General features: G+C 34.7%; 1 protein-coding gene and 1 long non-coding RNA gene across 6 annotated transcripts in view; one reads left to right on the plus strand and one right to left on the minus strand.

Moving 5' to 3' along the window:
* Window positions 1-4,864: 4,864 nt before the first annotated feature.
* LOC120890817 (uncharacterized) lies at window positions 4,865-24,531 on the minus strand. The gene is made up of 6 exons (XR_013427886.1): window positions 24,373-24,531; window positions 23,050-23,171; window positions 18,467-18,569; window positions 8,641-8,739; window positions 7,918-8,052; window positions 4,865-5,980 (listed from the first exon to the last, which is right to left on the minus strand). It is a non-coding gene; the product is annotated as an uncharacterized LOC120890817 (long non-coding RNA).
* The window catches only part of Sh3glb1 (SH3 domain containing GRB2 like, endophilin B1), a 31,162-nt gene continuing 28,779 nt past the window's right edge, over window positions 23,682-26,064 (plus strand). For 3 of the 5 annotated variants that reach the window (XM_078026652.1, XM_078026653.1, XM_078026654.1), the window contains exon 1: window positions 23,682-24,125. In XM_078026652.1, the coding sequence (XP_077882778.1) occupies window positions 24,054-24,125 (72 nt within the window). In that variant the 5' untranslated portion in view covers window positions 23,682-24,053. The remainder of the gene's footprint in view (window positions 24,126-26,064) is intronic. The other 2 variants (XM_078026655.1, XM_078026656.1) reach the window with 2 other exon arrangements.

Raw genomic sequence — 26,064 nt, forward strand, 5'->3', positions numbered from 1 at the left:
AACTATACAAAATTCTTTGTAGTATATATATGTATAAAAATTATAAATTTCTTAATTCTTTGAGTTAATACCAATCAAATTACTAAATGTACATCAAAATTAATAATTCTTTTATCTTCAAACAATCCATCCAATATTTTTTAATATGAAAGAAAATACATATTTATAATTATGGGCTTCATAAGAAACATTTTCAGAGTATGCACAGATTTATATAGTATATTAACAAAGTCAAAATTTTTACAAGTTATTTAAAAAATATTTATGTATACACAGTAGTATAGAATTTTTTAGAACGATGTATATATGCTTGATTATGAGTGAATACTTCATGTTTACATAAACTGTAATCCAAAATGACTATAAAGATAATTTTTCAATGATAAATGATCCAAAGTCAGCCTGGGAAACACTCTGATTCAAAAGAGAAAAAGGAATCCTTTGACCTTAGGAGGTAAAATTTACTTTCTTTTCATTGATTAAAAGTAGTGTATCAAAGTTTCAGCCTTAAGCATGAAATAACTGGCAAGAGTATTATTTCATATAGATTGTGGAACATCATAATAAAGTTCTATTTTTATTCTGAGGTCCTAAAAGTATTACCAAGATGGTTCACTAGGACAGGAAATTTTTTATGCTTAGCATCCAGAATAGTACTTGATATGTAGTAGATATTCAATAATACTTGTTAAATAAGCTAATGAATATTTTTATCCTCTCAAAAGAAATACAAATTTGACCCTATTACATCAAAAATGCTCATATAATATCAATGCACATAGTTATTTATTGAGAAGACTTCATGTAATTTGCTAGCCACTTAACATTGTCTGAGCCAATATATAAAGTTCATAAAATTAATTGTATATCACCTCAATGGAATTTATAAGCTAATAATATAAATTAAGCTATTAATATTGCAATGGTGGGATTTTTCTGAGGGGGAGAGAGAGGGAGTTTTATATCAAAGGAAAATCCTTTGTTTATGGGCAAAATTTCAAAAAGCTTTCAAATACATACAAAGAAGAAGTTATATAAAAATCATAAAATATTAGCAAACCAAACCCATAAGAAAATATAAAAAATAATAATATATCATTACCAAGTTGAATTTATTCCAAAAATCAAAGACAACTTAATATTAGAAAATCATAGGGCTGGGGTTGTGGCTCAGCGGTAGAGTGCTCACCTAGCATGTGTGAGACCCTGAGTTCGATCCTCAGCACCACAAATAAATAAATAAATAAATAAATAAAATAAAGTTGTTGTGTCAACTTACAACTAAAAAAAAAGATTTTTAAAAAAGTTAAAAGATTACTATATTTTACCAAATTAACAGATTATAAAGGAAAATTAGATTATCATCTAAATACACATAGAAAAGTATATTATAATTCAACCATCATTCTTCATTCAAAATGAAATTTTTGAAAATTATTAGGCTAATATTTTAACCTTAAAGTCCAAACTCTGGTCATTTGAAAATAAAGAAAAAGGGCATTAAATCTCCAGGTAGAGATAAGAAATTAGACATCAAAAAGTAATAATTCTAAATTCCAGGAAAATAAAAAAATTCTACCAATGTTATATGAAAGCTTATAGATTATAAAATTATGAAAGCCTATTGAATCAGGAAATGGTAAATTTATGTTCCTATACTTGACCAGTATACTGAATGATAGAGCTTTAGCAGGTACTGAAAAAAGCAAAGTTCCCATGCAATAAGGAAAAAAAAGGAATAGAAGATATAATAATTGAAAAAAATATTAATTTTTGCAGATGACATAAAAATACAATAGAATAGAAAATTTAAATTAAACAAAACTAAACTGAAAAGCTGCCAGGCACAAAATAAATTATAAAAAAAAATCAATAGCACCCAGTCATTACTTTCATCTTTAAAACAAGAAAAAAGGTGTACTGAAAATCACCAATTCTTCTTAGATCTATCAGAGAACTGAAATCACACTGCAATCTGCTACCAGAAAATTGGAGAGACAGGCAAATACAGAAAATTGTAGATTATCAGGAACAGAAACCTGCCAGTGAAAATACCAGTAGAAACTGGTATGATGAACTGTAAATGATGAATTGCAAGCAACTCTGAGTGGATAAGCTTGAGAGTTAAAACATGTCTAGGAGCCTCACCACATTCTTAGAGTGAGCACTAAGGAAAAATGAGAGACTTTCAGGAAGGAAGGAAGAATAATAACAATTTGGAAATATGCCTAGAGAATTCTGTTCACCTTAACAAAAGCCTGTCCTCAAGGAAGCCTAACTGCCTAGGCAGTTGGTTAGTTAGTGCCTAACCAAGTTGGAGTAGGGAAAATACTCAACTCCAGTCTCTTATATTCTTCCATATGGAAGAGGAAAATACCCAATTTAAGAGTCCTCTAGTATTCCTTCTCATCAAAGGGGAATAAAAGGCTGAAAAGCACTTGTGAAAGTCACAGCCCTGAGAGACAAGCACACTAAAAGACTGAGACCTAGGTTTAGGACTACATGATAGTCCTCCACACACAACATACCACTGCATTAATAGGCTGCTATATATGAAAAGGAGACTATGGATGAAAGAACTATAAACCTAAAACCCAATCTAAGACAGTGCCTCTAAGGAAACTCAAAGATAACCAGGGAGTTAACAAAAGTACCCTAAAGAAAATTTTTGACACCTAAAGCTACGGCAAACAATAAACACAATCTAACTTCTAGCCAGGTAATATAAAACCTCACACCAATAGCCTGTTTACCACAGTTCATTTTACCTAAAACATCATATCTGACTTTTGATGAAAAATTGCAAGGCATATTAAAGAAAAAAATCTGAAGAGAAAGTGGGAGAAAAAGGACATTATGACCAGATTGAGATATAATGAAAAATTTGGAATTATCAAACCAAGAATTTAAGTAACTGTGGTCAGTATGAGAAAATTTCTAATGGAAAAGGGGACCATATGCAAGAATGAGACATGGGTAATCATAAGAAGGAGAGACAAAGAAATCCTAAGAGAGAATCAAAAATGCTATAAATATAAAATATTGTAACAGTAATGAAAAATGCCTTTGGTGAGCTAATCAGTAGACATAACACAGCTGAAAAATAATTAGTAGCTTTAATATATATCAGTATAAACTTCTAAAACTGAAAAAAAGGAGGAAAAAACAAACTGAAAAGAATTTTCAGGAACTGTGGAATGATTACAAAAATGTATAGCATACATGAAATGGGAATAAGAAGAAGAAAGGAACAGAATAAATATTTAAAGTAATAATACCTAAAAATTTTCCCAAGTGAATGAAAGACATTAAACCATGGATCCAAGAAACTCAAAGAACACCAAGCACAATAAAGAACTATAAATAGGTATATCACATTAAAACTTGAGAAAGTAAAGATAAAGACAAGGTCTTGAAAAAAATATAAAATAAAAAAATATTACCTATAGAAAAATAAGGACAAGAATTACATCAGACTCTCTTCAGGAACCATGGAAGCAAAAAGAGAATGAAGTAGACATTTTTCCCACATTTTTTAATTGGTACATTATAGTTGTACATAATGATGGATTCGTTGTTATATATTTGTATATGCACATGATATTGAAGTGAACTCTTAAAATGCTGAAAGACAGCCCAGTGTTGTGGCATCTGCCTGTAATTCCAGTGATACCGAGGGCTGAAGCAGGAAGATTTAAAACTAGAGGCCAGCTTCAGCAACTTGGATACTCTCAGTGATTTAGTGAGACCTTATCTCAAAATAAAAAATAAAAAGGAATGGGGATGTAGTTCAGTGGTAAAGCACCCCTGTGTTTAATCTCCAGTACCAATAAATTTTTTTAATGGTTGAAAGAAAAACCACCACCAAATTCTGTCCCCAGAAAAATTGTTCTTCAAAAGTAAAAGAGAAATAGAAAATTTCTTAGAAAAACAATCAAGGAAATTTTTCTCTGGAAGACCTGTCTTGTAAGAAATGTGGTAGCATCCTTCAAGTTATACCCCCATGACTCTTGCCTCCTGGTATATATACCATTGTATGAACCTTATTCTCAGTTCACAGGTCTTCAGATCAAGTAGAACTTTACTTGAGAAATTACACCCAAGGAGCTTCATCTGCCCCTAAACATAATTTATATGAGAAGCTATACTTCAATCTAATGCTATAATGGAATGAAACTTTGGGAAGCCTTGTTAGAAGGATAAGTAGATTATATATGTGGGAGAGACAGTAATCACTGGTAGCCAGAGGACTGACTGAGATAACCAGCCTCCAAGAGGGCCCCCCAATCACACTTACTTACTTATATAGTCCTCTACCACAGTTAGGTAAGATTATTTGTACAACTAGGTTATTTCAGGAATGTTGGAGTGTGATTTCCAAGGCTAGGTTATAAATGGCATTGCAGCCTCTACCTTACTCACTTACTCTAGGAAATGTCAGCTGCCATGTTGTGAGAATACTAGTTTCTCTATCAAAAGATTCATGTGGTAAGAAGTGATGACACTGCAATGGCCAGTGTCATTTTGCCAGCCATGTGAGTGAGCATCTTGGAGAAGGATCTTCCAGCTCCAGTCAGGCCATCAAATGACTGTAGACCCAACTGACATCTTTACTGCAATCACATGAGAGACCTCAACTCAGCACAAGGAAGCTAAGGTGCTTCTGAATTCCTGACTCACAAAAGTTGAGAGATAATACATGTTGTTTTAAACCACTAAGTCATGGCATAATTAGTTATCTATTGCTACATAACTAAATTATCTAATAATCTAAATAATATGAAATAAAGGTTTATAAACATTGATCTAATTTTGAAGAAGATTAGTAAATCTTAGCTATAACAGAATACCTGAGGCTGAGAAATTTATAAAAGATAAAGGTTTATTTTGACTCATAGTCCAAAAATTAGGCAGCCACATCTTCTGAGGTTTCAGGCTGCCTCAACTCTTGACAGTAATACAGATAGATAGAAAACAGAAGAGAAAGAGGTTGTATGTGGAAGAAATAAAACATGAGGACATCCTTATTTATGACTACCCACTCTCACAATAACTAATCCAGACCTGAAAGAGTGATAACCACTCTGGTAAGAAAGGAATTGATCCCTCTTAATGATCTAATCACCTCTTAAAGATCCCACCTACCAACACCACCATAGTGGCAAATTTCAATTTAGGTTTCAAAGAAGGCAAACCATATTTAAACCACAGCAAAAGCCCAATGGCAAATAACTGTAGAAACAAAGGAAATGCACTATTAATTAGAGGAAACATCAATTGCAATAATACCTTAACATTCATCAGGTTGATAAAAATTAAAATACAAATAATACCAACTGGAGGTGAGAAAATGAAAAAATAATGATTCTTATCTTCTATTGTCAGAAGTATAACTGAAACAACATTATGGGAAAAAAATAGTGGTATTTAATGAATTCAACATACACCCTACCTTGGCCTCCCAACAATCACATACTCAGACATAAGTATCAGAGAAACCAGCACACAAATCAAAAGCCAACTTTACATGAGGATATTTATGATAGTGTAATTTTGTAGTTACAGAAATTTGAAAGCAACTTTAGGTGTCAATCGCTAGAATAGAAAAGTAAATACAATGGATGCTTAATTTGAAATATTATAATCCAGTTAGAAACAATACAGTAGATGTGTATACCATAATAAAATAGATATTAAAAATATAGTGCTCCATTAAAAAGCAGGAAACAAAGTAAGATCTGTAAAAACAACTTTTTTATATTATACACAAAACTTATGTATATTTTACACACACACACACAGACATACAAATTATTTTACCAGAATATATAACAAATGTGTTAAAGTAAAAGCTTTTGAATTTAAGAGACAGGGAATCGAATATAGATAGTAAAAATAAAAATATAGTACAATAGCAGGCCAAGGATCAATGATGATAGAGTATTATCCATTGAGAAGAATTATTCATTCAGTTCTATACCTGAATTTCAAATGAAAGAAACAAATACAAAAATTACTACTAATAATAAGGAAACCTATCAATGAAATTCACCATATTAACAGATTAAGAAATAAAGTAATGAGTATAAAAGAGGAAAGACATTTGATATTTTGAACTACCCATTCATGATTTTTTTCCCTAGAACTAGAGCATGAACAGCGTGAACCTGGGGCCTGGCGCATGTTAGGCAAGCACCTTCACTGAGCCATATTTCTAACTGAAAATTTCCTTTCTATTTTGTTTTGAGACAAGATCTTGCTAAATTGCCTAGGCTCTACTCAAACCAGTAATCCTCCTACTTGGAGATTCCCAAGTAGCTGGGACTACAGAACAGCACCACAGTACCTAGTTTAATTAGCCTGAAAGTTGTTTTTGTTTTGTTTTGTTTTGTTTTGTTTGTGTGTGTGTTTTGTTTTTGTTTTTAACAGTGCTGAGGATCAAATCTAGGGCCTTATGCATGCTAAACAAGTGTTCTACAGAATAAGCTACTCCTCCAGATCAATTCATGATTTTTTTAAGAAAAGAAAAACTTATCATACTGAGATATTAGAGGAATTTTAATCAGATTACCAAGACAATACTATACCAAGCATTATAATATCAAGGAAACATTAGAAGAAGACTTCCCATTAAAGTTAGGTATTCCACAAGATGCGGGGAGCACTATTATTCCTCTGTATTACACTGATGGCCTTAACCAATATAAAAAGATAAGATAATAAATCAAAAGTATGACTATTATAGAGTAACAAATCCAATTAGTTGGAAGCCATAATTATCTTCATAGAAAATACTAAAAGATGCAACCAAACAATATGAAAATGAAAATTTCCATGTATGAAACTTAATAGTGTCCTTATTTATAAGTAATTCTTTTAGAAATTATAATTTTTTAATATTTATTTTTTAGTTTTAAGTGGACACAATACCTTTATTTTATATTTATGTGGTACTGAGGATCAAACTCAGTGCCTCAAGCATATTAGGCCACCACTCTACCACTGAGCCACAACCCCAGCCCAGAAATTATAATTTATAAAATTCACATTCACTTAGGAACAAAATATAAAGTACCTAAAAAAAAAAAAAAAGATCTAACCCAAAATGCATAATTGATAAAGAAAAACTATAAAATATCACTGAAGACCATTCAAAAAGATCTGAAGGAGAAACGTATCGTATTCATATATTAAAATACCCAATATGTTTTAAACCATAATGTTTTAGCCTTTTGAAATTTTTTAAGTATTTGAATTTTGATTATTAATACATATGAGAGCATAATAAAAAATAATTTAAGGACTGGACTAGTGACTCAGTGATGGAGCACTTGCCTAGCATGTGTGAAACACTGGGTTCAATTCTCAGCACCACATACAAATAAATAAAAAATAGGTCCATTGACAACTAAAAAATATTTTTTAAAAAATAATTTACAGGCTAGAGTTGTAGCTCAGTGATACAGCACTTGCCTCATACTTGTGAGACACTGGGTTCAATTCCCAGCACCACACATAAATAAGCAAATAAAATAAAGGTCCATCAACACTAAAAAAATATTTTTAAAAATAATAATAGTAATAATTTAAATAACACACAAGTTTGTGGCAGTAAGAAGCAGGTATTTTCCAGATCAAAAAAAAAGAGGGGAAAAAAACATACCAACAACTCAACACCAAAGAAATGGGCAAAAGCACACCAACAATCAATTTTATAGAGGAAAAATTAAAAGACCAAAAAATGTAGAAAAAAAAGTCTCAATCTTGAAGGTACCAAAACTGCAGATAAAAAAGATACTATTTCCACCAAATTATATCTATTAACTTTTACTTAGTAAAAATGGGAAGAAATAGGACTTTCTTCTGGAGGCAACTTGGCTATATTTAGTAAGATTTAAAAACATGCATGTTACTTACAGGTATATTCCTACATATGTTTGTGTTCCAGGATATGTAAAGAAAGACATTCCCTGTAGAAATGTTTTTCATAGTGAAAACTGGAAAAATCTAAGCATCCAGAAGTAGGGGACTGGGTAGACTTCTGTACAATAGCTAAAAGAAATAAATAATATCAATATTTGACCTATATTAAACAAATTTAAAATATATAACATTAAGAAAAATTCAGAATGATATAATGCACATAAATTAAAACAAACTGTACTATATTTGTTTGTAAGCATAAATAAGTATTTGAAAAATTGGTTAGGCAGGAGGCACATCAAACACTTCATAGAGGAAGATTTGGGTGGTGGACAGAAAGGTAAATGAGACTGAGGGTGTTGACTTTGTTACCTTTGTTACCTATGTCTTAAACCATAATGTTTTAGCCCTTGAAAAAAAAACAGACATGATTTTTTTAATTGTTATTTTTATATCAGGAGAATGAGAGTGTTTTGTTATACTGTCCTTTGTATTCTCCCAGATTTTTTTAATTTCTTAAAATGTAAAATAAAAATCTAATTTCAGGCCCATTAAATAAATTTACAGATATTTTCAAAATATAAACTTGAATTACAGACATCAAGTGTTGTACCCACGTATCTTGGTTTAGCTCTGCATGCATACAGAGGTATACTATATAGAAAAAGTGGGGGAAATAGTCTATGACATGACTAACCAAAATTACTGTACACTTACTTTGACAGGCAATGAAACCTGCAGATGCCTGAGCAAGTTGTAATTCAGTCTGAGCCATACTTTTAGGAATATTCATCTTGAAAGCCCATGTAAAGAAAGCTGAAATTGAGAGATAATTTGGGATCTATTAGAGTCTACAGAAGAATAGATTAATATAAATAAATTTATCTAGCTTTATTATCACATCCAAGCATCAAAGGTACTTGAAAAACATTGACTAAGTATAAGATATTTTAATTCTTAGCTCCTCAGTGGATATATTCTCATTTTGAAAATTAATTAGCCTCTGAATGTACACTGTCAATAGATATTTTAAGTCAGTTAGATATGAATGTGATGTTGCTATTTTATACATGACCAAATAGGAGGGGTTTTAACCCATAGTACTTACAAAAGTAATATCTTTTGCTGTCAGACTGAGAAATTTGTAACTATAATAAAAACAAAAATTACTGAACTAATTACTTAGACAGCAGCTTATTAGACAGCAGGCACTGTGGTAGAAACTTGCCACATATTTTCTCATTAAATCTTCATTTCTTGGACATCATTATCGAAAGTACATTATGAAGACATGGATTAGGTGTCAACATAATTTATATACAAACAGAGATATAAAAAAGATATGAAAAATTGTGCTCTATATGTGTAATAAGAATTGTAATGCATTCCGCAGTTGTGTATTTTAAAAAATAAAATCGATTACATAAATAAAATAAATAAATCTTTATTTCATCACTACAAGACAGACATTATTCTGAATGCACACCTAACTGATAAGGAAACTGAGGTTCAGTGAAGATGTGAAATAACTTGCCAACTCTCAGACTAAAGCAAGAAAATAAAGATGCTGAGATACAAACCAAATTCTGATTCTAACTCCTATGCTCTTTCCATGACTGTCTTAACCTCTCCTAATCAACATCATTATTTAGCTAGCTCATTAAAAAAAAAACTGAGTTCCAAGAGGCATGGATGTTGACAAGACTATTAAAATATCTTTACTTTTTAGAAATATGAATGTTATGGTTTGGATCTAGAATATTCCTAAAAGCTCATGATGAGTTGGAAGCATGGTTCCCAATGCAGCAAGTTTCAGAGGTAGGGCTTTTAGGTCTGTGAGGTGCATTAGACTAATACTGTTTACCTCACAGGATTGCTTTATTAATGGAGATACATTTATTGATATAACTCATTAATTATGATTAAATATGATAAAGCATTTAGCAAAGTGTCTGGCATATAGTTTGTATTAAGCAAAATATGAAAATATGAGAAGCTAATCTTTTGTATTTCATAAAAATATTATTAATGATAGAGTTCAAGTTTTTAATGAGAAACTCAAAATCTCTATAATCTTCTATAGCACAGGAAAAATACATTCTTCTTATTTAATATACAGTCATGGAGCATCCACAATCTCAATTTCAAAGATATCTACAAAAACATTGTCTTCATTAAATTATAGTATGAGAATCATCTGCTAGCTCAACTGAACACCGTAGAAATTGTTTGAAATGCTTAAATAGGGAGAGATATCTGATAAGATACATGGTTTTAATTTTATAGCAATTAATATTTTTTAGGTTAGCCTGACATCTAGTGGAATAACTACATCATTCAAAAAATTTAAAATACACCCTTTAAAAGAAAAGAAACCTAATAATATGCTATTAAGTAAAAGACTAATAGCAGATATGTTTAACATAGAAAAGAAAAACCAATTTGTCTATGTATTAGGCACTAGACTGAAATCTTCCACAAATGACTTCTCTCAATCATTCATTCAAATTAAGTATTATCTACTATGTGCTAAGCATGTATTACACAAAATTTTTTAAAGCAGATAACTTTTGGAGTTATAGACTAGCAGGGATTAAGCTATTAAATAAATTATTATATAAATAACTATAATGGATTTATAAAAGAATCCTCAATTTAGTTTGTTTAGTAGGAGTTTTGGAAGGCCTCTCTGAAGAACTTCTAAAGAATAAGTAAAAAAATGAGTTTTTAGGCCAAGGGAATAGAATACTTAAAGTTCTTAAGGTGGTAAAAGGCTTGTTGCCTGAAGGAATTGAAAGAAACACCGTGTGGCTATGATTATAAGCAAGGAAAACAATTGTGCTTGTGGAGTTTAGAGAGGTATATAAGAGCCAGAACAAACAGAACTGTGCAAGATTTGGCCACGTTAAGCATTGAAGGTTTTGTTACTTTATCATAGATCCCGTGGAAATCATTTGAAATGCTCAAATAGGGAGAGATATATGATGAGACACATGGTTTTAAAAGAACATCGCAGCTCCTAAAATAAAATGAAATGGAGGAAAATAAGTTTAAATGTAGGGAGAAAAATTAGGCTTAAGTTGTATTTTGAGCCATGCACAGGGCACACGCCCGTAATCCCAGTGACACGGGAGACTAAAGCAGGAGGATAGCAAGTTCAAGGCCAGCCTCAGCAATTTCACAAGACCTGTCTCAAAAAAGCCTGGCAGGGGGCTGGGGATGTGGCTTAAGCGGTAGCGCGCTGGCATGCGTGCCATAGCACCACATACAAACAAAGATGTTGTGTCCACCCATAACTAAAAAATAAATATTAAAATTCTCTCTCTCTCTCTCTCTCTCTCTCTCTCTCTCTCTCAAAAAAAAAAAAAAAAAAAAAAAAAAAAAAAAAGCCTGGCAGGGTTGGGGGTGAGAGGAGTGAGGATAACTCAGTGGTAAAGCACCCCTGGATTCAAACCCCAGTACAAAAAAAGAAAAGATGTATCTTGAAAATCTATTCAGATCTTGAAGATGAAATGGACATTGGAAAAGAGCTAGGGGTGAGGGATAAGGACACACTGAAAACACTGCCAAATTTGTATCTTGAACAACAAAGTGGATAGTAAGACCAAGCTTTTAATATCAAAGAAAAACTCAAAGACATGTGGTTATTTACCTGTAAACAAACTTTTTCACATATAAAGACACAAAGGAATAAGGGCAAAAATTATACTTATGAGAGAAAATAAAAACTACAGAAAGTCTGGAAACACTTATTCTCATTTTTACATTTTTCAAAATAAATTGACTAGCTGGCAGCCAAGAGGTGAATCTAGGCAGTCTGTCCTTGGGAAGCTTGTCCTTGCTGTAACAAAGAAAACAATTTCAGTTGTATTGGGTTCTTTCCAAACCCTGAGAGTTAGCTGGGGAGCACTATGGGATGAGCTGTCAAACTTTGATGTCTACCAAGACCCTTTCAGTAACATATCCACCTTAGCTGAGGCAGCCCTGAACCATTTCCCACATCAGTATTTAACTGTCTCCTTTTTGGTCAAAACAAATTCCAAGAAATGCAAATTTCACCATAAAGTTTTCAGATGCTCTTTGATATATTATTATTACTTATATATCAACTCAAGATAAGCCAAGATCTGCCAACTGCATTCCATCTATCTGGGTGACGAGATAAGCAATGAGAGATCATGCAGGGCCTATTGATCAGGTAACAGTTTTTGTTCTTTACCCTAAGAAACCACTAAAGAGAAACCACTAAACAGATGAAATCAAGAAAGTAACTTAATTAAAACCTTAATTTTTAAAATTTGGTAAAATTTTATGGTATTTATAAGAATTACAAAGTTGTCTACTGACTATATGCTAACATTAAGAAATCATTATTAATTTTCTTTTAGGTGTAATAATGGTATAGTGGTTATAGTTACCAAAAAAGTTCTTATCTTTTAAATATGTAAATGTTAAAATATTAGTGAATGAAATAAAAGAAAATTCGGTGCATCTGTATATAAATAGATATATATGAGTGGAGGCAATTATCTGTGTTATGTAGTAAAAGGAATACTGAAAATGAATTATACCTTGAGGAACTTTAATTAAAAATTAGAAACATGAGGACAAGCAAAGAAACTAGACACTCTAGAGGTCAAGAGTCAGAAATTTCTATCAAGCAAAATAAAAAGAAGTATATACTAAGCACATTGTAGTGAAAATTATAATTTGTCTTTGCAATACTATAATTTCACTACAGTGTACCTGGCATATAGATATAAAAGACGATTCCAATGTGCCTAGGAATCAGATATAAAAGACAGACTACCTACAAGAAAAAAATAACTATTACATTAGCAATAGAGCAGCAACAGATTTCTCAAAAACAAAAGTAGAAGCCAGAAGTTCATGAAGCTGAGGAAAAATCAGTAAATTTTCTGTTGCTCTAACTGAATACCTGAGACTGGATAATTTACATATAAAAAAGTTATTCCTTACAGTTCTGAAGACCAGCATCTGGCAAGAACCTTCCTGATACATCATAACTGACAGAGGACAGAGCAAGAGTGGAAGCTCAAATCTCTCTTAGTCCCTTTGTAAAACTTCTTATATCTCCTTTTCAGGAAATCTTATAGTATATTTAGCATTCTCATTCTGTTCTCATTTTTCTTGATCCATATTTTTCATTTTCTGTTTTTCCATGCTGCCATCTGTATTATTTTGTATTTAATAATCTCATCTGTACCCAACATGCTATTAGTCAGTCCATTAAATTTTTTATTATAATGACTATTTTAAATTTCTAGATATTCAAATTTTTAATCTGTCCTTAATTTCACAATATCTTTCTATCTTTTCAGATTTTAGTCTTTCTTACCTTCTCATTCTGTTTATCTCCTGCTGGGAATCTTATCTACCACATTTACACAAATGACTCCAAAGTCTATATCTTTAATCTGGTGGTCTCCCCCAATTTTAATCACATATTTCTAATTCCATTGTAGACATTGGATACTAAATGTCTCATCTCATGAGGCTTATCTAACTACTCCACCCAAATAATATGTCCTTTCTGTAACTTATTCATTCAACTCCATCAATCCTTGGCATTATAAGCCTTACCATTTAGGTTGTCTGTGTGTGGGTGTGTGGGGGTATGTGTGGGTGTGTGTGTGTGTGTGTGTGTGTGTGTCTAAAACTTTATGTGCTCTGAGCATAGGGTCATGGTTTGTCCTTCTTAGCAAGACTTCTAAGTATCCTTAACTTTAACTTTACCACAATAATTTGAATGAATGTATTCCAAGCCTGATTTTCTTAGATTCAGATTTCCATAATATCTGATAATGTGGTGTCCTTTGACAGAAAAGACTATATTTTTTTAAATTGAGGATTAAACCTAGCACTTTACACATGCTAGGGAAGTGCTCTACTACTGAGCTACATCCTAGCACCTTTATTTTACTATGAGAATGATCTTGCTCTGTTGCCTAGGCTGGCCCTGAACTTGTTAATCCTTGTGCCTCAGCCTTCCTAGTATCTAGGATTACAGGCCTGTGCCACCAGTCCCAGCAGAATGAACCATATCTTATATTGGTGTCTTCCATGGAACTTAGCGTAGAGATTGCTCATGATAGATGTTTTTTAGCTCATCGGATATGTAAGCAACTGATAACTGTGTCTTTTTAAACTTTTCTTTGAGAACTTAAGAGTTTAAACACATACCACTTTATTTGATGATATTTTTTCCTTACTACCATAACTCAAAGCACCAGTAAAATATATGTGCCCTTCAGTACAGGAAGCTTATTGCTAGTATGAGTCATATTAACCTAAATTACAACAATGTGGGCCAACCTGTTATTTTACTCTTCTTTTTAGTCTTCATTCTAAGTCACAAGATAATACCACTAACTAAAGTTTAAAATAAAATTATAATGGAGCTCTATTCTATACTGGAATGAAAATTCAATCACTCCAGTGAAAACATGGACATAAAGGACAAGATATTTCTAGAAATCATTTGAAAGAAAAGAGCATTGCCAGTAGCCTAGCACTTTTGTTCAGGATCAAGGGTGTGGTGAACTAAATTATTATAGGATCGTAGGCATAATAGGAAGGGAACTATGTAATTTTGAGGTAAGGAAAAATTGGGGTTTGATGGTTAATATCTATGGCAAGTTGTGTGGATTGTGTTAAAGGCAAAGTTGTTTTGTTTTACTTTACATTTGAAAATACTGCAGACTTAATCATTATGTCAATTTTTCAACATGAAATACAAGATAAAATTAGATTTACTTTCACAAATTAAACTTTGAGGAAGAAGAGACTGAAGGGCTCTTTCTCTTCTTCCTGCCCTTTCTCCTCTTTTTCCCTCTTTTATACAGTGTATATATTTCCATTGTAAATGCTAAAGCAGATTTTTAAGTATACAGGATTAATATGAAAATGACTTTTGTTTATCTCCCCAGTCCTTTTCTTCTCCCCAGTTTTCTCTATGTTCACCACTCTGTGCCAATGTAAATGTATGAACACACACACACACACACACACACACACACACACACACTTTTATAATACAGGGAATTACACTGTGTGTTAATGAATTTTTCTCTTAACTTTATAAATTCACAAAAAAAGAAAAAGACAACATTATAAATTCACAATTTTTGCATTTCAACATGTATTTGTCTCCATAATTATTTTAACAATTGCATGATATTTTACATTGTGAGTGTGCTATAAGTCATAAAATTATTTCCTTACTGATTAACATGTTTCCAATTTTCTGGTATTAAAAACACTGTCACTATGTGAATATACAACCAGTTTAACTCCACATCATGTACAACCAAAAGAATGGGAACTTATACTCCATGTGTGTAAAATATGTCAAAATACATTCTACTGTCATGTATAACTAAAAATAATAAATTTTAAAAAATTTATTATATGTCAAAATACTTTCTGCTGTCATGTATGACTAAAAAAATTAAAATTAAAATAAAGAAAGAAAGAAAAAGAAAAAGAAAAAAAACAGTGTGGCTATGTTCCAAAAAATTTTTATTTAGGGACAATAAAATCTGACTTGATGTCCAAAAAAAAAAATTTTAAAACAATGTCACAAAAATATATTTACATACTTATCTTTGTACAAACTTGCTTCTGGATAAATTCTGACAAATAGAATTGCTGGGTCAAAGAAGCTTATATGTTTTAAAATTTTGATAAGTATACCAAATTACCCTTCCAAATATCTTAATAAATGCATATACCTCCTCCAATAGCATTTGAGAATGCTTTGTTTTTTTAATACCCTCTAATTACACAGAATTGCTGATTCCCTGTTTAACCTTCTACCAAAAGTAAAGATAATCAAATCAAACCAAATTGGTAGGGAGATAAAGGAAAGATCAAGAAACAAAAGATCCCATTATCTCATCTTTAACAGTTAACAGATGTTGTATAAGATTGAAACAGATACTTTAGAAAAGGAGAGCTAAAAAGAAAACTTCATACAAAATGATTCTGAGAGGGGTCTTTTAGGATCTAAAATCTCTTGCCAGAAAGAAATATGAAACTTAGCTATCCACTTTTCACTCTAGTTTTTTTGTTTTTGTTAAACTCAAGTATATTTAATTTATATCTTTTATGACTTTCTTTTTGTTTTCTGTGGTGGTGGTGGAGCGTTCTCTCTCATTCATTCTTTGTCTGTATTTATGTGCAGAAATACAGTCACCAAAAGTTAACACTGGTTATTTCTGGGTGGTGATACTTGGGATTGCTGGTTGCTTCTTTCATTGTTCATTTGTATGGTGTTTGAATACTTTTAATGATAATGCAATATGATTACTAAAAGTTCTTATGTTAAACTCCAAAAATAAAAGTATGAAAAAAATGTGTTAATATGTGTATCTATACATATACACAAACACACACAGGTTGAAAATCCAAGCTGTATAGAAAAATATAAAATAGAAAGTGAAAATCTCCTCCCCTTCCCACTCCTTACCCCACAGCTCTTCTTCACAAAGGCAACTACTGTATATAGTTTCTTAAAATTCTTTTTATTTAAAAAGTTCTGCTTATACAGATATATGTGGATTTAATATATTTATAAACATATCCCTTTTTTTACTTACATAAAAGGACACACACTGTTCTGCACCTTACTTTTTCATATATATATATATATATATATATATATATATATATATATATATATATATATGGTGTTTATTTGTTTGTTTTCACTTGTTTGTTTGGTACTAGGGATTGAACCCAGGGTGCTTAACCACTGAGCCAGCCACATCCCCAGCCCCACCCCACTCCACCCACCCACTCTTTTTTTTTTTTTTTTTTTTTTTTTGAAGACAGGGTCTTGTTAAGTTGCTTCAGGCTTCATTAAGTTGCTGAAGCTCGCTTTGAACTCTGGATCATCCTGCATCAGCTTCCCTAGTTGCTGGGATTACAGGTATGTTCCACTGCACCTGGCAAATATGGTGTCTTAAACATCTTTCTACATCAACACTTACAGAAGATACATATCTGCTGCCATTCCTTGAAGCCCCATTCACATACAGTTTTTGCAATACACTTAAGAGTAAAGAATTTCAGCAGATCAATGAGAGTACAAGGTAAGTGTTGTATGGAAGCTGTCACACAATGAACTGATATTAGAAGACAAGGGCAAGTCCATAGTTCCTCCTCCTTTCAATCTTACCTTAATCATCAACAAGTCAAAAGTTGAGATAACTGGTAGAATGTGCACATATCAAGAAATGAAACTTAAAAATCAAGTGAGTTCTATGCAGCATTTCTACTATGTTGGTAAGAAAAAGACACATATGCATATACAGTATGAAATACACATTATGTAAATCCCAGCTACTTGAGAGGTGAAGGTAGGAGGAAAGCAAGTTCGAGGTAAGCCTCAGAAACTTAGCAAGACCCTGTTACAAAATAAAAAATAAGATAGCTGGGGATGTAGCTCAATGGTGAAGCACCCCTGGATTCAATCCCCAATATCAATAAACAAACAAACAGCATTATGTATTTCAATGATCAGACACACATATTAACTATTCTTGTATTGGCATATTACAACTGGCATTGTGTAATATGAAGATGTGTAGTAAAAATCCAGGCTAATAATTTAAGTTTTTGTTTTTGCTTTTGTTTTGTTTCTGCTTAGAATGGCATTAAATAGCAAATTTTTTAAATACTATGATAAGTTCTGAGATCACAGTAGAAATGAAAATGGGGTTTTTTTGTTTTTTGTTTGTTTGTTTACATTTCAGCACTTTTTTCCTTCAAAGGGCTCCATATTTTCATTTGCACTGGTCCTTGCAAATTTATGTAGTTGATTCTGTTTATCAGACTAAAAACTGAAAGGAAATTTCAGTGAGCATGAGACATTTTCATTTCTTGCTTTACAGTAGCAGGGCAGATGCTGATATTGCTTAACCTGTAACTCTTCTGTCCTTCCTTGCTAAAAGAAATCCCAGTTTGTTCAAAATGACAATATATAGTTTTTTAAAAAATAAGAGTTATTATACTCTTATAGATACTCTTATGTCTTAAAAAGGCAGATTGTGTTTACCAAACTATTGCATTTATGGGAAACTAAATGGTCCAGTGCTAGCTAGTATGATATCAATAAAAATTTATTCAGTGGGACTTAGGAAAAAGTGATATCTTGATTTAAAAAAGAGAAAGCATGTACCTTTGCCTTTAGTCTTCATCTTCTTTCTTCCTTGAAAATATTAAGTGATGGCTTAAAGGCATCTTGAGACATTGGAATGAAAGTTACATAAGAATGGCCGAAAAGAAACAGAAAACTGCCAACCTCTGAACTTCATAGTAGGTTAGAAATTGAATTCATATTTGGATAAGTCATTGTAGCCAGGCGTCTATTACTTGATCGGAACACAATCAGTCCTTAATACAGATAGATTAGACAACATGAAAACTCTTCCACTACAAACACTTAGAAATGTTGGGGGGAAAGAAAGAGAGAAAGAGTGGGGGCGGGGAGGAAAAGGGAAGGAAAGAGCTGACATACCTGTAATCTCAGTGGCTTGGGATGCTGAGGTAGGAGTTTCGAGAGTTCAAAGCCAGCCTCAGCAATTTATTGAGGCTCTAAGCAACTCACAGAGACTCTGTCCCTAAAAAAAATATTTTTAAAAAGGACTGGGGTTATGGCTCAAAAGTTAAGCACCCTGGGTTCAATCCCTGGCACAAACACACAAGAAAGAAAGAAAGAAAGAAAGGAAGGAAGAAAGAAAGGAAGAAAGAAAGGAAGAGAGAAAGGAAGAGAGAAAGAGAGAGAGAGAAAGAGAGAAAGAGAGAGAGAGAAAGAGAGAAAGAGAGAAAGAGAGAAAGAGAGAAAGAGAGAAAGAGAGAAGGAGAGAAGGAGAGAAGGAGAGAGAGAGAAAGAGAGAAAGAAAGAAAGAAAAGAAAGAAAGAAAGAAAGAAAGAAAGAAAGAAAGAAAGAAAGAAAGAAAGAAAGAAAGAAAGAAAGAAAGAAAAAGAAATACATGCCCAATAAAATGTAGGGGAAAAATTACTGCATACTTGAGCTTGCAAAAAGGATAGGAAAATATCCAAGCAGCAGAAATAAAGAAGGAAATGGATACCACAGCCATAAGTACATAACATGACCCTATCTTGAGTGGGGAAATGACTGTTGGGGAAGAGGTCTGAATGTTTAAACCTAGGTGGTAATGAGTGGATAAAGACAATGTAGTATTTATATTCACAAAGGAATGCTACTTCGTCTTTTTTTCTAATATTTATTTTTTAGTTGTATTTGAACACAATACCTTTTTATTTATTTATTTTTATGTGGTGCTAAGGATGGAACCCAGGACCTCACAAATTTGAGGCAAGCACTCTACCACTGAGCCACAAACCCAACCCCTTTAAAAAAAGAAATTCTGTCATTTGCAAAATCATGGATGAACCTGGAGGACATTATATTTGTGAAATAAGCCAGAAATAGAAAGAAATACCATCTATCTCACTTACGTATGATCCCTCTTATATATATACGTTCAACTTAATATATATATATATATATATATATATATATATATTATTAGTTCAACTTATATATATAAGTTGAACTAATAGAAGCAAAGTATAGAATGGTGGTTACAAGGGGCAGGGGAAGGGGGAAATAGATAGGGGTTGGGTGATATTGGTCAAAGAATTCAAAATTTCAGTTAGATAAATGAGTCCAAGATTTATTGTACCACATGGTGACTACAGTTAATAACAATGAAAATCACTAAGAAAACAGATTTAAGTGTTTTACCATAAAAATAGTATGTGAGATAATGCATGTTAATTATCCCAGTTTATTAATTCCAATACATATATACATATTTCAAAATATCATGTATACAATAAATATATATCAATTTTAAATACAGTGTATTATAAAAATCCATACAGTAAATAGAGAAAAAACCTTAGACCTTTGTTACAATCAGGAATTGGTAACAATTAGTGTCCCCATCCCCACTTCATAGCCTCATATATACACATAAATTAAAAATCATGAAGTTCTGTATCTTCAGTAGAAGGGCAGACCAGATAAAACCTACCCCATGGCTGATGGGGAAGATGTCTGAATGATGTTTATGTATCTGTAAATGATACTATTTATTTTCAAACTTTGTAATGGGTATATAGATGTTTACTTTTTAATTAGGGATCTAATATTTTTGGTTTGTCTGCTTCTATTCTTTGTGGATTGATTTATTTTGTGTCTCATAACTTTTAAACCATATGATGCTAAGGAAGATTTTCTGTCATAGAACAAGCTCTGAAAAGGGACAGGGTCTTTCCTGAAATTTTATAATTATGGTGTACTCCCACTGATTTGGGGTTTAAATCTATAACAGCTAAATGATCTTGGAACTTCCAAGCCAAGAAAGAATTTCATACCAAAATTGCTCACTGGGCAGTGATATCCTTTAGGTACCTCTGACAGAAGAAACATTTTTAAAACAAGTCACTAAAAATGAGTTAAAAAAAAAAAGCTATGTTGCCAAAAAATTTTAAAAAATAATTTAAATAGAGTGAATATCTTTATAATATGAGGTTTTCTAACTAAAAACAAGGTTTCTCCATTTAGTCAAGTTTCCTTTGGTGGCCCTCAATGGAGAATTATAATTTTCTCCATATAGGTCGTGCAAAATAATTGCATACACCTAGAAAATCTACTTCCCTGATACTGCTAGGAATGATTATTTTCTTTTATTATATTTTCTGGTTGGTAGCTGGTGTAAAGCAATGTTACTTATTTTTAGATATTACTTTTTAAACTGGTCATCCATTTCTTATTAAAAACTGAGTAAAACAGAAGGTATGGTTTAAAAGTTATGAGACACAAAAGAAATCAATCCACAAAGAACAAAAGCAGACAAAAACAAAAATACCATATCCCTAATTAAAAAGTAAACATCTATATACCCATTACATAGTTTGAAGATAAGTAGTATCATTTACAGATACATAAAAAAAATTCACTGAAAGTACAAAATAAAAGAGACATTGATATATCAACTTAAGAAGTTAGCCCTGGGGAACAGAGGAAGAGGGATAGTATGTCCAAGAGCCTGAAGACTTGATCTAGATTGAAGGAGGATTGAGCAACATGTCACATGGGTACAACACATGCTCTTAGCTTGGATGCTTCTGCTGTAAATAAACTCTGGAACAATTGGCTAAGGCTTGAGTGTGGTTTCTAGGCAAAGGGTCTACAGAATTTTTTGAACCATTCTTGCTTTTTAGTTTGAAATTATTTCAATTTTTTTTAAAGAAGAGAACAAAGATAAGAAACATTTTGGAGGTAAAAACTGTCAGGAGGTAGGAAATGATCAAAAGGAGCTTAGATTTCTGGCTTAGGTGATTTTTGCATGTGATTCAAGTTGCCAATATAGGAACCTCAAAAAAGGAACAACTTTCAAGTAAAAGCAAACTACAACAGCTTTACCACTGGAAACACTGAACTTTTCTGAAAGTGAATAGGGATTTGGAAGTGTAGGTTCAGGGTACTGGTGTCACAAAAGAACCCAGAACTGTATACATCTTGACTTGAGTACATTATTCATTTAGCAAATTATCTGAGAATCCACTCTGTCACCAGGAATGTAGAACATAAAAATTTTAAAATAAATTGGAAATGGTTACTACCTTTGAGAGACTCACATCTGGTAAGAAACAGAATCTATCTGTGGGCAAAGGGAAGAGATAGTTCAAGAGGACAATGGGTTCATTTTTAATCTTATCTACACATTCGATATCACCTGAGGGAGCTTTTAAACATCCGAGTGCCCAGTCCACACTCAGGATGGGATCCAGGCATTAGTGTTGCTTAGTGTCTTCAGGTGATGCCAATGTGCAGCCAAGATTAAAGGAACAGTGGCTCTACTCAGAACACCTGAGATCCTCTCCCTTTTAAACATGAGGTAATGGTGGGGAAAAGAGTGTGGAGAAGAGGAGATGGAAATAAGAAAATTTAGTTGAAGGAGATCCTTCCAAATAGTCTGACAATTTATATGTTCTCTGAAAAGAAGAGGTATCAAAGGCTAAGAATAAGGATTTACGAAAATAAGGTAGACAAAGGGAATGGCAAACAAGATTACAGCTGTGGAGGGTTCAAAAGGAGGAAGTTAAGCTTTCTCTTTAAGTCTAGGAAAATCTGAACACTTGAGGAAGAGGATCCAGGGTTCTTTTTCTTAATGGTGGACATGGTGGTGTAATGCATTTATAAAAATAAACATAGTTTATGGAAGATTACCTATTTTACACACACACACACACACACACACACACACACACACACACAGAGAGAGAGAGAGAGAGAGAGAGAGAGAGAGAGAGAGAGAGAATGCTTCTCCACATAAAGATTTAAAAGAGATAGTAAAAGGAAAATAGGATTTCTGATTGTATGTTTCCTGTTCTGTATTGCTGGAAAATAAGTGGAAATGAAAGATATGGGGTATTTCTGAGCTGGGAGATTTTGTGATATTGGAGTTGCTTTAAAAAGAGTTAGGGGCTAGGGTTATGGCTCAGCGGTCCCCTAGCACATGCGAGGCCCTGGATTCGATCCTCAGCACCACATAAAAATAAATAAAATAAAGGTATTGTGTCCAAACAACTACAACTAAAAAAAATAAATATTAAAAAGTAAATTAAAAAGAGGTAACTGTTTCTATCACCACCCAAAAGAATAATAAAAGATAAATATTTATAAGTTATCTACTTGCCCTTTTAATGTTTTTACTTCCCTTATCTTTCAATCTTAAACAGCATCTATTGCTTCTGTGACTGCTGTTTCTGAAGCCTAACTGGAAGCTCATTTCATTGCCTGTTGGGTCTGCATTTTCCCAGCCCCATTATATCAAATGCACACAACTACACACACACACAAAAAAAAATAGTATTTCCTTATTCTCGAAGTATCAGTGAATCTCCTTCCACACTAGTACCTTTTTTAACTTCATTTAAGCATAGATTTTGTCGGAAGGCTGCTTTAAAAGTTACTTGGATGGACGGGATTTCAAACAGATTGGACATTATATTTGTTACTGAAATATCACGCTCAATTGCCAAGGGCTATCCTCTTTCACTCACCATGATATACTTCTTTGTGTCCATGGCCCAGCACAAGAGTCCCCAGCACCATGCTTTACAGAGCAGGCACCAAATGTGGATCTGTAGTCCTGCAAGCTTGCTGCCTCAACGGATTCAAAGTCCTAGGGGCAGCAAACAGCTCCAGTTAGCAGAGTGAACACCCTGAAGGTTGTCAAGAGAGTAAGAGCATATCTCCAGCACCTAGTTCAGCGCCTGGCATACAGCAGATACTCAAAAGTGCTGAATGAATACACAACAGGGTCGGTGGGGATCCTAAATGCAACCCATTCTGAGAACGTTCGCTGAGTAGCCATCCAGGCTTCAGGGAAAGGCGGGGCGCGCCGGTGCTACGAGATGACTGGGGCCGGTTGGTTCCAACTTCACAGATACTTTAATTCTATGCCCTAACTTCCGTATTTTCTCTTAAAACTAAAAGCGGAACCTGGGTCCTCAGCACTCTTGGTTCTCAGAGGTTAACTGCGAACGTGCAGCAGCAAAGAGACCCCCGCGGAGCGCCCCCTAAAACTCCCCGGCAAGCTGAGGGGAGGAGCTCCCGGCGCGCCCCGCGGCTGAGCGGCCACGAGCCTCCAGAGGGCGCTGTTCCCGCGATAACCATGATAAAGGCTCCGCCCCGCGGTCGGTGCTCTCTTCCTCGTTTGGGGAGCCGGCCCCACACCTCAGGGACGCCCGCCGGAGTCCAGCTCCCCCGCTACGGCCAGCGGCGACGTTAGAGGCAGCTCTCTCGGCTCGATTGGCCCAGTTTCTCGGCGGCCGCCGCCGGGCGCGCGGCCTGCTCCGAGGCGCTCATTCTCTCCCCCTGGCCCCACCCTCTCACCCCTCCTCCTCCCCTCCACGGAAACGACAGCTGGGGCGGCGGGGTTGGCGCCGCCTCCCTCCACCTACCACGTCTGCCCCCGCCGCGCTCTCCCTGAGCCCCAGCCCTGTCGCGGCGCCTCCGCCTCCCGGCCAGGTCCGCCGGCGGCTCTGCCCGGCTGCCGCCCAGAATGAACATCATGGACTTCAACATGAAGAAGCTGGCAGCCGACGCGGGCACCTTCCTCAGTCGTGCTGTGCAGGTACCGCGCTGGTGGGGGAAAAGGGTGGCGGCGACGGGGGAGAGTCTGGGAGGGGCCGTCGCTGCCGGACTGGAGGCGGTGGCGCCCGGGAACCCCGGCCTCGCCATCTGCCCGCCGGCCTGCTGTAGCCCCCGGGCCTGGGTGAGGGGCGCGGCCTGGCCCCGCTGGCCGTTTCCCCCCCCCACACCCCACTCCTGCTCAACCGCCGCTCCTGGGAAGCGAGGCTGGGTGGCGACGCGGCCCGGACCTTCCTCCGGCTGCTGGAGGACACCTTGGGTTCGCCCCGGGGCGGGGGCACTGCCCCGCCCGCTTTTCTCCACCCGCGACGCTACTCCGTGTGACCTTCTTCCCCTGCCTGGGCCGGGCGAGTCCGGCAGGGTAACCCAGACGGACCATTCTTGCACCACCCCCACCCCTTCCTTTAGTCTCTCACCCTCCCTGCCGAGTCCAAGAAGGGAGTTTCCTTTTCCTTCCCCTCTACCCAGGGAGCTGCCAACACAGTTCCCTCCAGCCCTCTCTGAAAGGACTGTCCCTGTGCTTGGCAGCTTTGGGGCAAGTGGAGATCGCCTGTTGATATCCAGACTATGCCAAGTACACGGAAAACATGGGAGTTTGGGTGTTTTCACTCATTCTCAAAATGGGAAGCAAGGAGTGATGGGGCATATTCATATTACACCATGGTCCCAGTGGTATGTTTCAAATATACTTTAAGGGGGAAAAGTTCACTACCTTTTGGTATTCTGCAATCAAGGAAGTGTCAGTTGTGGAGAACTTGGACAGCTTCCTATAGTCATCACCCACATTATGCTAACTCAGTTAAATCTATGAACAGATGTAAATTTCACAACATGGGTTATAAACAATCTGGTGTTTATGTTAATGACAGAGTAGCAACAGTATTCTCTTGTAAGGAGAAAACAAATAATTTTCTAATATGCATATCAAATTAACACTAAAATGTAAATCTGTTCTATTATTTTACTTTCCTTGTCTCCTTCACCCTAATTTTATTGGCATGGTTGATTCTACATTGCAATATCATTGGCAAAAGAAGGTAATAGCTGCCAATATTATGCAAAACTGTATGTCAAGAATTTTGCTATCCTTTCTGTCACTTTGCCAGATAGATGTTATTAACGCCCGTTTATGTATAAGGAAGCAACTTCTGCGAAGTTTTATAACTTGCTTAACTTGCACAGCTAGTAAATAACCAGTGCTGTCTAACTTACTACAGCAAGCTGCTTTCTCATCCCGCATAAGCAGTGCGGGTTAAATATATATAGAATAGAATGTTGTAGTCTAGAGAGACCTTAAAGATCATCTCGTACAATCTGAGCATTTCAAATGGGAAATTCCTATAATTTAGTCCTTAAGTTTGCATGTTAAGCAACAAGGTAGTTGCTTTAACCTTCCTTTCTCCTACTTCTAAAATATAAGGTGAGTGAGAGTCTGAAGTAAATTTTGATTATGAGACATTTCTTTTAGACTTAACATTGACTGCAACAGAAGACTGGATGGAGCCTTTAGTATATTTTGTTTTAAATGATGTTTGCTGGTGATTCTAGATGCTTGATGCAAATTTGACACCGTGTAGTGCTGTTCTTTTAAATACAATTAGATGTGTTTCAGGTACTTATCCTACACTGCTTAAATAGGACAGATACATTTTACTAGAATTTAGTCTAATTTAAATTGCTGATGGACTCAATTTTAAAAAGTAAATTGCCTTTTGTAGTGGCATGCGCCTCTAATCCCAGCAGTTTGGGAGGCCGAGGCAGGAGGATCATGAGTTCAAAGCCAGCCTCAGCAAAAATGAAGTTTTAAGCAACTCAATGAGACCCTGTCTCTAAATAAAGTACAAAATAGGGCTGAGGATGTGGCTCAGTGGTCCAGTACCCCTGAGTTCAATCCCCTGTAAGCCCTCCCCGCCCCGCCCCAC

Source organism: Ictidomys tridecemlineatus, chromosome 11 (genome assembly GCF_052094955.1).
Source record: "Ictidomys tridecemlineatus isolate mIctTri1 chromosome 11, mIctTri1.hap1, whole genome shotgun sequence".
Classification (NCBI taxonomy): Eukaryota; Metazoa; Chordata; class Mammalia; order Rodentia; family Sciuridae; genus Ictidomys; species Ictidomys tridecemlineatus.